General features: G+C 38.5%; 1 protein-coding gene across 1 annotated transcript in view; it reads right to left on the reverse strand.

Moving 5' to 3' along the window:
- pnp4a (purine nucleoside phosphorylase 4a) overlaps positions 1-7759 on the reverse strand; it is a 27628-nt gene extending 19869 nt beyond the window's left edge. Inside the window, exon 1 of the mRNA XM_019254906.2 lies at positions 7722-7759. Coding sequence (XP_019110451.1) covers positions 7722-7741 — 20 coding nt within the window. The 5' untranslated portion in view covers positions 7742-7759. The remainder of the gene's footprint in view (positions 1-7721) is intronic.
- Positions 7760-11971: the final 4212 nt, after the last annotated feature.

Consider the following 11971-nt stretch of genomic DNA (forward strand, 5'->3'; position numbering starts at 1 on the left):
GAATGAGGCCCAGGGACAGGTCAGAGAGGTGACATTTAGATTGGGGACATACTGGCTACTCATTAGGGGATATGTTGAAGAAAACGGTTTAGATGCTATATATGCAAATTGTCTGTTAACAATTTACAGGGGTTGAGACAGCCCATCTTTAGGAAAATGTATAAGAACCAACTGTCAGAGCTCCTCAGGGAGCCTTTTTCTATGTAACCCCTTTAGTGTGTTGCACTGTGAAATGCTGCTCTTGTACAAGAACAATAAATTCAACTTAAACTTTGATGCTTTGAATCCGATCGTCCTTATTTAAGGGTTTTTCTTTAAAATTCCCGTAAAAACTTTCGCCACTACATTTCGACATTCACATAGTCAACAAGATAAAGATGCTCACAGTCATTTTGGCTTTTTGATACAACCGTTTGGCATTTGTGGCCACTAGTTTGAGGGGGTTCATTTTGAGATTTTCTGTGTCTCTCAGCAGTCACTCACACACAGACAGAGCACACCTGCAGTCAATTAACCTTTCGACCATTGTCCAATCACACATCCTAGCAACCGTTACTATGTAAGCAAGGTCCATCAAGCTTCAGACTCCTAGCAAGATGGTGAGCAAATCGGACAGTAGATACCTCAAGAGCTTGACCGGAGGAGTTGTATTCTTTCCATTCCCAAAGCCAAAAACACAACTGGAGCGGTGCGTACAATGGATTAAACAGTGTTTAATCGGCCCCACTCCCAGCTTAATGTGTCGAAGATAACAAAGCATACATATGTCTGCTCAAAGGTAAGGACGAACGTTTAACGTTAACTACGTACTGTGTTGTCTAGAACTAGAGGCAAGAACACAAATTGGACCAAAGTTATACCATGACAAGGATATCATTGCCAGAACGTTATCGTCTAAGCTCAGCGAGGCCTTTATCTTTAGCCAGCATTAGTATATTAGCTGTTGTTGTGTTGGGTCTCAATGCTTGGAGCTCCCTAACCTTATTTTTCGTCAGCTTTCAACAAAGTCGAACATAGCACCCTAACAAGCAACTTCAACTCATTTTGTTTGTTTGTCTTTCATGTAGCATTTTCTGAACGGACAGCCCTCCTGAGTTTCCCAATCCTATAAATGCTGTGCAAAGGCCTAACCCAGCTAGGGAGCAACAACTGGTCTACAAAGCTGTCCTGGTTGCATGTGAGGTAGAGGTCATGGGGTTTCTCTGATTTCGCTTGAGACCAGTAAGCATTAGCCTTGATAGTGGTTATTTCGCCTTTGTTGCGTATTTTAATATTTTGAATATATTCCTCCATTGCATATTGTAACCCTTTTGCCTCAATCTGGAGGATATCGCGGAGGTATTGCTCCAAAAACTGTTACTGACGCACACTCATATACCTCTTCCCGTCATGGCACTCTGTTGCGCTTGACGGACCTAGCAACAGTAACTAAGGGGGCGGGGCTCCGCGAAAGGTCAATCGCTCTGTCCTGCAGCTGACCCTGATTGGGTCGCAACCTCAAGCCTGCTTTTGACTAACTTTACTGAAGTCTCTGTGCTACTGCAGTGTCAAAAATAATGTATGCATGCGACAGGGCCAGAGTCAGGCATACTCAAAATTTCTTTGAAAATGTTTTAGTTTAATATCCATTACATCACGTCCTCACTTCATTAATTGGTTCAGGGGATAACATAAAACTACACGATTAGGTATCCTATAAAGAGGTTTTGAGGCCATTTTATAAATATTAAACTCCAGGACTGTATTTGTGGTTCTGTATTAAGCAATTTCTACTAAGCTAATGCTAGTTTTCTCAAGAAAAACATTTAACATCACATGACATTTACAGTAACACAAAGATGAAGGACAACAGTTTTCAGCTCTGTGTCAAATTCCAATTCACTATCCACTTTGTGGAGAAACATAAATCAGTGTATTGTGTGTATTTTAGTGTGGTTATCTAATATCCATTATTTCACTAATTCAGTTAATTCTTGACTGGGACCACTAACTTCCTGGTGTCTCAATTGGTTGCCTTGCAACTTAAAATCTTTACCAATAGACTTGTGAAGTGGGAGAATCTACTTTGGGTGGTTAATATTACAAAATAAACATGAATACACCAACTTACAACAATATGTTGTACAGAATATTATTGTTGTTTCTCCCACTTGGCATTTGTCCCAGTCTGCATTTTGACAAATACTTGTATTTTCTTTCTTGACAGAGCACGAGAAAGATTGATACCACTCTCATATCTGTACAAAAACTATGAAGCTACAGGCAGCAGCCACTTAGCTTAGTATGAATCAAATCAAGTCACATTTACTTGTATAGAACATTTTGTGATTTAAAATTATTTTGTAACTTTAAAATGTTTTAACTTATATGTGGTAAAATGTTGCAGCATGATTGAAAACATGTCTTCAGTAAAATTTTGCCATCTGAACCTTGTTAAGCCTGTTAGCTTCAAACTTAGACTCAAACCTGGGCTCAGCCAATCAGAGCTGAGACATGGTGATTTAACGAGCAGCAGCTCGTCAGTTGGTTCTGTTTTAATTGAAACTCCACATCAAGTCTCATGACTACTTAAACACCTCACATGTTCTCCTGTTGCTGCTCTGATCAGCTGCTGCTAATGAAGCCCATGTGAGGCTTATCTGAATGAAAAACTCAGAGGTCACATTCAGGAGAAGTTTCATATAAAACTAATGATGCTCTTTTGTCTTTTAGCTTGACACGTGCCGGTGTGTGTGCGTGTGTGTGTGTGTGTGTGTGTGCGCGCATGTGCGCGCATGTGCATCTAATTTAACAGAAGCCATGTGGTAGCTGGTTAGCAGGTTAATGAGCAGAGTACAGCTGGTGGTTAGAGACACACAGGCAGACAGACTGACTGACTGACTGACTGACTGATGTTATGGTGTACTGAGGATATTGGTACTTACATAATACACATACAGTGTATGTATAATATATGTGTGTGTGTGTGTGTGTATATATGTTTCCAAAAAAGTTGTCATGCTGTGTAAAATGTAACAGAAACAAAATGTGATGATGTGCAAAACACTAAAACTCCATATTTAAATGAAAATAGCACAAAGACAAGAAATTTGATTATGATTTGATTATCAGTTTCAACGTTTGATAAGATGTCTTTGGCATATTTGTTAATGTTTTGCATGTCATCACATTTGGTTAATATATTATTTCTAGCCATTTTCAGACACTTCTGTTTGTCAGTGATACATACTTAATACACAATACGCACTAATTATTCTTCTTTTTTTGACAAATTCAGTGTTTTATTCTACCTGACTTGGCTTTGGTTGTTTCAAGTGCGTTTTCTGATGCCAGATGAGGCGGTTTAGCAGAGAGTGAAGGCTCTTTAAATATATAGTTTGTGTTCTTCACCATACCCTTATCCTGTGTCTTCTTTATATCTGTAAAATGGATAAAATTCTGAGATATAGTCTACTGCCAACTGTATATTATTTTTTATAAAAATGTAAAATTAGTTGTTTTAAGTAAGTAGTGCTGCTAGTTTATAGTAACTAAAAGAACAGGACAAAACTTCAGCTTATTATCTGTTCTTCAGTAAGTCATATGGTCACTGTACATTCTCAAAGATGGGATGTGATTTTCTTCCACATTCAGAGTTCATTCTAAATCAAAGATTTGCTGGATCTGAAATCATTCCCAACAGAAGTCAGATCCGTTTCAAACTAAATTAAAATAGTTACTGTTTCTGTTCAAGACTTTAACAGATAAATTTGTGTCATTTGACTTTGAGTTTTACTGTCACATGCTGAATTTACTGATAAATTTCGGTTTTAGTTTCCTCTGCTCGCTCTCTGTTCTGGATGCTGCTGCCTCTGTGTGTTTAATGCTCAGCTGAACGCTCAACATTACTGATTCGTTCACCTCAGTCAAAATGTGAAAAATGTGACTGCGTCCATTAAGGATGTCATTCAGATATTTGGCATGCCTGGACGTATGTGACGTACAAGCAGTCTGTCATGTTCGGATAATACTTTAATCCCGCTTTTGCTTGATGGAGCCAGAAAAAGATATTTTACAAAACACAGTAAAACAGTAGCGCCATGAAAAGATCTCTCAACTGTCACCAATAAATTCTAATTTTAAACAACTCAAACTATGGATTAAAAATAGTGTAATGTTGAAGTCAGATGTGTGGTGTCAGGAAGTAACGTGTTGTATCACAGTCGAAGACAAATGACGCATTTCCTTGCAATGTTCTGCTCAAAATACTCGCCTGCCATAATTGTTGGTAAAACTTTATTTTGGATAATCCGTCTACAGCTTATAAATTTCAACAATTAGTTTAGATTTAACAATTAAACAGTTTCACAAATAAAACCATTTTCTAATATTACTGTCTAATATTACAATATCACTGTGGTTTAAGTTTGGTTTGGTTTAGGCATAAGAAACATCTAGATTAGGATATACTGATGAAGTCTATGAAGGTTCTTAGTTGTCCAGATCATTTGTCTTTGAGAAGGTTTGAATCTGTTACAACTGAACTTGGTTGTAGATCTGTAAAACGTTTCAACTCTCATCCAAGAGGCCTCCTCAGTTCTGACCTATTGGTGGGGAAACCCAGGTATTTAGTCTTGGTGGGATTGTTAATCAGGCCATTGTTTCCAACTGGTTCATTAGTGCTCATTGTGACAACAGACTGACGTCAGAGTTGTTCAGGACAGTTGAAATCTGGTGTGAATGACAGTCGTTCAGGTAACCTAAGCTCCAGAACTAAAGAAGCCTCTTGGATGAAAGGTAAGATGTCTTCACGGATCAACAGCCAAGTCCAGTTAGCCCAGATCTAACTTTTCTCGAAGAAAGATGACCTGGACGACTGAGAACCTTCACAGGCTTCATGTTGATGGAGTCAAATGTTCATGAATCGCATCATGACCATCTGTAAACTGACTTTCTAAATAAAGTGTTATCGAATGGTTCTAGCCATGTTCTAGTTTTGGTCAGTGCACCACTTTGGTCCATAATTAAATGTGTCAACAACTTTCGGATGGTTTAGCCCATAACTCTGAAGATATTTATGTTCTCAGGAATACCAACAACAGTGGTGATCCTCTGACTTTCCCTCTAACGCCACCAGCAGGTTGACCTTTTACCATCATCAGGTCAAAATGTGTCAATTATTTTGATATATGGCCAATTACATAATTTGAATGATTACATACATAGAAATGGCAACCAGTTCTCTACAGATTATAAGAAGCTTGTGCCATCCATCCATTCATCTCCTTCCACTCGTCCAGGCAGACATCCTTCTCCCCAGCAACACATTCCAGCTCCTCCTGGGGGATGCTGAGGTGTTCCCAATGGGCTATATAGTCCTTCAGCGGGTTCTGGGTCTACCCCGGGGTCTCCACCCAGTTGGATGAGCCCGGACCACCTCCAAAGGAAGGAAGGAAGGAATCTCTAGCTTTCAGTCATTACCCAAAGATCATGACCATAGGTGAGGGTTGGAACATAAATAGAGTGGAAAATTGAGAGCATTGCCTTTCAGCTCACAATTCAGCAGCAATCTTTAATCAAAACAAAACCATAATGTCATTTTTTTAAATCACTGAAGTTCAGTCAACGTGTCAGTATTATATTACTGACAAATGTTGTGTATCTAGTTTGTTTTTTGTGTAAGTAGGGCAAACTGCAGAGACTGACGTGTCTCTAAAAACAAAGTGAGTGTGTAAAATCCTGAACACGTCAGAGAATATTTTAGATTCTCCCTGAATTGACTCAGACTGCTGGATGTTTTCTTCTCTTCAAACTGATGATGGTTTATTTTGTTTTGGGACTCTGACTGCGTCAGACGAGTGTCGTGTTTTTTCTATTAGTGTGAAGTCTGAATGACACAGCAGGAACCGCATAGAGAGATCTAGTTGTCATGACAGAAAATCTAAATAAATATTCAGTCAGTCATATTTTTTTGTTTAGCTTGATGTGCTTCTGATTAGTTTTCATGTGTGGCTTGTGATTGTATTTAGTCTTTGTGTTCCTTTGTCTAAATGTCAGTTTGTCCTTCTGTGTTTAAGCACTCAGCTTTTCCCTTGTTTTCCTGGTTACAATTCAGGAAAACATCCCCTGTTTTCTTGAAAGTTGTTTGTCATTTGGACTATAGATTTTCTGCCTGCTTCTTTTTACCTGAGCCTTCTGTTGTTTGACTTTTGTATTATTAAATCATTTGTACTGCATTGAAAATAAAATGTTACTTAGAAATGCTTAGAAAAGTATATTAGTATAATCAGGAAAATTAAAAAAAGTACTCTTATGTACTACCCATATGGCAGTTATACTATTATAATTATCATTTTATTTTCTGTATTTATTGTAGAATCAGGATTTTACTCTTGTAGTTGAGATGGAGCTCATTTTAAAATATTCTGACTGCAAATGACTTCCATTTATTTTAATTATTTCCTCTATTAATTGAAAATTATTATGTGTTTTGCTGCCACCATTGAGGGCGAGGTGAGGGGGTTGCAATCAGCAACTGCCACTAAATCCTACACACTGGTTCTCTCTTTCTATTAATTATCAAAAATAGTTGGCAACTAAAATGTATAAGATCATCATGTGTTTGTGCATCATTAGATGACATACTACTACTGCTTTTTTAAAATACTTGATCATTCTGCTAATTTTGTTTTGACTGAGTTTGTGAAGAAAGCTACAGGTGAGAGGAGGTTCAATGGAGCTGTTGGAAGGGGTGAGAAGATGAAATTCATCTCCTTCAGAAGAACTGAGATCAGATTATTTTCAGTAGTGCAAAAAAAAAAACCCTGCAGAAATGTGAGACTTAGTATAGTCTTTATCCTTCTTCAAGCCTGCAGCTTCTTACAAAACCCACAACCAAATTTATATCTGCACATGACCGGTGACCATCAGTTGACCATCACAAGTTTCACTGCAACATGGCATCCGACTGCCGACAGTGAACCGCACAGTGCGAACAAGAACAGCACTGACATACCTACAAACAACATCCCAATACAAACATCATATGCAGAACTTGAGGACATTTATAGAAAGTGAAGATATTTTAAAGTAAGGACATTTGACCTCATTTTTGACATGGGGGACATTTTTAAGAAGTGGGGATTTTGTGATATGTGAAGTGTCACACTCCAGCCTCCTAGTTTCCTGCCTTGTGATTATCCCGCCCCTAGTTACCCACACCTGTGCCTGATTCTCTCCCCCCTGTGCCAGATTGTTAGTGTCCATCGTGTCCTACTTTCCAGCGTTTCTTCCTTGTGTATTTATGGTTAACAGCCTGTTTTTGACCCTGCCCTTTTGGATTGTTTGCCTGATTTTCTGATTGAATTCTTGTGTACGAATCTTTGCCCGCCATTAAAGACTGTTTACCTCTTGTATCTGCGTCCCGAGTGCTGGATCTGAGTCCTATTCCTGTGCTGTGTAACATGAAGACATTTTTGTAGAGTGAGGACATTTTTAGAAAATTGGGACATTTTTAGGAAGTGAGGACATTTTACATCTGACCAGCAACCTGGCATGACTGCAGACAGTGAGTCGCACAATTTGAACAAGAACAGGCCTGACATACATATGAACAACAACTTCTCAATACAAACATCACATTCATATATAGGGCTTCAGGACATTTATAGAAAGCAAAGATATTTTTTGAAAAGTGAGGACATGGAGGTATTTTGTTAGCCCAGAATGTCCTTCAGACTTACCTTGCTGAATTTGGCACCATTGGCTACTGAACTGCTTGTTCACATTTCTATGAAATATTTTAGAAGGAAATTTGTCTCTTTATAGATAGATAGAGATAGAGAGAGAGAGAGAGAGAGAGAGAGAGAGAGAGAGAGAGAGATAACACAGAGCAAACTCGATGAGCTGGTGGAGTTTTTCTCCCTCTGGTGGCTGCAAGTTTCTCTCCTTCACGTCTCATTCAGTCCTGTGATAGAAATAAACACTGGCTGATCATTAATCACATGGCAGCAGATCAGACTTAAATGTTAAACCGACGGCAATAAATCACCTGAGCTTTACTTCACAGCTCAGTTTTTCACTCGGTTCACATCTGACTGATCTGACTGAAGTCATTCACATCTGAGTGTCATTCATCACCAAAGTGTGTGTGTGTACGTGTATGTGTGTTTGTGTGTGTGTGGATATGTGTGTGTGTGTGTGTGTGGATATGTATGTGTGTGTGGCAAGTTATTGGTGATTGTGTGTGTGTTGCATCATGCTGTGCATTCTGTGCAGATCCCACTGATACACACACACACAGGATGCAGCAGATGTGAGGTAACTGGACCAGTTTCATAACAGAAAAACACTGTAAAAAGTTAATTAATATTTATTCATTAATAATTCAGAAGACAAACATCCTCTGACACTGAATCTTCAAACGTAGCTGAATATTTTTTAGGATCAGCTGACATCAAAAACAGATCATAAAGATGTGTGTGAAATGTAGATAAAAAATAAATATCTATTAGAATTAGATTTTTTTTTAGACTTTTTATTTCTTCTTAGGTGATAATCCTCTTTCTTACCTTTAAAATTGTATTTTAAGATTCAAGGTTTAACTTTGTTGTTATTACACAATGCAGGATTGCACAAAGAAATATTCCCTTCATGCTACACACACAGAAACATTTTAAATAGAAAATAATAAAATACTAAAATAGGTTATAGACTTGTTTCTTGATGGACAATAAGTAAACTGCTGCCAACTGTAGCTGCTGTTAGCTAATGTTAGCTCAGTTTGTTAGCCGGCCAGCTCGGACTGTGAGCTCAGAGCAACTGGGGAGTGTTAGTGTTTGTACCACATGACCACCAGGAAGAGGACGTTTTCAGGTCTGGGTTTCAAGGGATTGCTGACAGGAAGCAGAGCCGGTGCCGTGCCAGAACAGGAGCTGGGCAATGTAACCGGGCTCAGAAGCCTCTATGGACATAATGACAGAGGGGAAGAGACAGAAGAGGACGTTGATGGAGGAAGCCAAGAGGAGAAAAGGAGAGAGTGACTGGACAAGAGTAAATCTGGGACTGGCTTTTAGTCACTGGAGAGCTTGGTGAAATAAAAGGCTGAAAGACAGACGCTGAGCTGGGCTTCTTGCTGTTGGATTAGTAAGTCATATTAGCTGGCTGCTATGTCTTGTGTTGTTGACCTTGTTGATATTTGGCTGTTAAACTAAAACTGTCAAGTTAGTAGTTTTTGATCTTAATTAATATAATCATTACAAATAGCTGTCGATATTTACCACAATGGGATTACGCTCTGAAATTGGAGGCACTAAATAGTAAAAATATGAATTTCTTTGCGGTGTTTCTTAATAGTTAAAAAAAAGTCTTATTTCCTTTTAGTTCACTTTTTTGCATAAACACTACAAACTTTAATGTGTGTGGACGTGAAGACAGCTGCTATTGCTTTAATGCAACTCTTACAGTATAGATGTGACATCATGGCAGTATGAGGTCAATACACACACACACACACATACACACACAGGAACAAGTCAACACTCTGTAACTCTTCTGCAATCAGAGGCTGACTTCATCCTTCAACCAGTCTCAGAGTGTGTGTGTGTGTGTGTGTGTGTGTGTTGGTCAGCATTGCGTGTTGATTGCACCTCGTTACGGCAGAAAGCAGCCGGATGGTGTTGGAGGGAGTGTGTGTGTTTGTTTGTTTTGTTTGTTTCAGTCGGAGATGGGCGAGTGTGTGTGTGTGTGTGTGTGTGTGTGTGTGTGTGTGTGTGTGTGTGTGTGTGTGTAGGGTATTGCCTCAAGTTGCATTTGATGGTTGCACAGGAGAGCAATGAAACCACGGCCACACACACACACACACACACACACACACACACACACACACATTAATTGATTAATATTTGATATTTCTTCTATATTTACATTGCTCATCTTTTTATAAGCTGTCATAGTTTTGTATTCTCTCATATTGATGCTAAAAACTCTCGGCGAGAACATTCTGACACTTCAGACATTTTATTTATCATTTATTTTTTGTATTAAATAAACTTTTATCACAGTGTTCTCCTGTGAATCATTGTTACAACAAAAACAAGTGCACAACCCCTGCTATGATGTGGAGTTTTTTTTTTAATTCAGGTTGTTTCATTTTTTGAAAGTTTGACTGTTTCAAAAAGCATCTTTCTGTCTGTTATGTCAATCTTTTTATCCTGTTCAGGGTTACAGGTGCTGCAGAGAAGACCCACAAATGGACAGGCAACCATTCACACTCATATTCACAGGCAACTTCAGCAATGAGCAACACACAGAAAATTAACTTGTCTCCATCACCAGTGTTGTAGTACTCACTGGTGATTGTTTTTTGTTTTTGAAAGTCTCGGTCTTGTCTTGGAATTGACTGCATTTTTACCCGAACTTGTCTTGGTCTCAGACAAAGAAACTGGATTTTATTTCAAGACCGATCAAGTGATTGTCAAACTTCCTGTAATTGTGACTTCCTAAATGTCAAAGAGGAAATCTGCAAAACAGCATCCTAAAGAAAACACACAGCAGTCTGTAAATCCTGCCCAAAAGAGATATGGCGAATATTAGCTATCTAAGTATGCTATGTCTGGTCTTGGTCTTGACTTGGTCTTGACACACTCTGGTCCTGGTTTAGCTGGTCTTGACTATATTGCTGTCTGTCACAGCAGAAACACACTCTCATCAGATCTGGCAACTCTCAAAAATAACTTTCTGAACCATCTCTGGTACAACCCAATCTGTTTTCATCATCCACACAAAGTTCACAACACTTCCAAACAAGGTTTAGAGATTGAGGGCGAGAAGAGCACTTAGGAGACAGGATTTGGACACCATTTCATATTATTGACGCAGATTGTTATGTGGTATGTTCTGTTACAGAATTTCTTTGTCGTTGCTATGAATGTTGGGTAATCTTTTAGGCAATATCTGGTGAATTCTGCATAGAGATGGAAATCAAGAACCACTTCCAAACTGTCAAATCTATCAGAATCAAATGCCTCCAAACTAATCGATTCCTTTTACCAATGCCGGCATGTTTTCATGACCCTACCCATTCCAAACATGAAGTCAAACACGTCTACACTGCCGGAAACTTGCAACAAGAGGAGTCATAGCAAAGAGGAAAAAACTGTCCACTGAAGCATGACTTCATTTTAACAAAGAAAGATGACAACAGTGCTGATAAAAGTCTGTAAAACGATAATTTTAAGTCAAATGACAGCTATATGCTGAAACATCTTTCTATGGAACATCGACTTCAGTTCCAGGAACAGCATGACAGCCTCAACAGATTCTCTCTTTGACTAAGAAAATCTAAATGAAAATGAACGCTGTACAAATATTTATCCATTTTACATGATGACAGACAGACTCTCGCCCATCAGCTCCTTTGTTCCTTTACAACTCAGAGACAATAAAACAGTTGATACTGAAAACCTGTGTAGACCTACTCTTTTTCCACATAAAGTTGTTATCAATTCCAAAAGCAGATTTCAGAAAGTATTAGGCTCCTTGTAGACTTGATGAATTGTGGATTTGGACAGATCACAGACTTCCTGTAAATGTGAAGTCCAGACATTTGGATTCAGGCGATTGCTCCATTGTGTCACATTAGAGTTATGATAATTATGAGTAAATAGGTTTCAACATCCAAATCGTAAGCTGGGAAAACAAATATGAAAGTCTCACATTGGTCAAAGATCGTCATTCAATGTAATACATAGATGTACTGGACACAAGGTTATTGGTCAATATGCATGACTAACTCTGTAATCATAAAACACACACATAGTTACGGGAATCTTTGTATGATGTAAATGCAATATAAATCACACTGGGTGTGGGCTCTTTATCCATCAGTCTAATTACAGAAATCCTCACCAGAGATTTACCAAGCCAGTAAATTTTCTGTACTCCAAGACAAACAAATGGCACTAAAATCATGACCTTTTTAATAAGGGAGAGA

Source organism: Larimichthys crocea, chromosome VI (genome assembly GCF_000972845.2).
Source record: "Larimichthys crocea isolate SSNF chromosome VI, L_crocea_2.0, whole genome shotgun sequence".
In the NCBI taxonomy this organism is placed as follows: Eukaryota; Metazoa; Chordata; class Actinopteri; family Sciaenidae; genus Larimichthys; species Larimichthys crocea.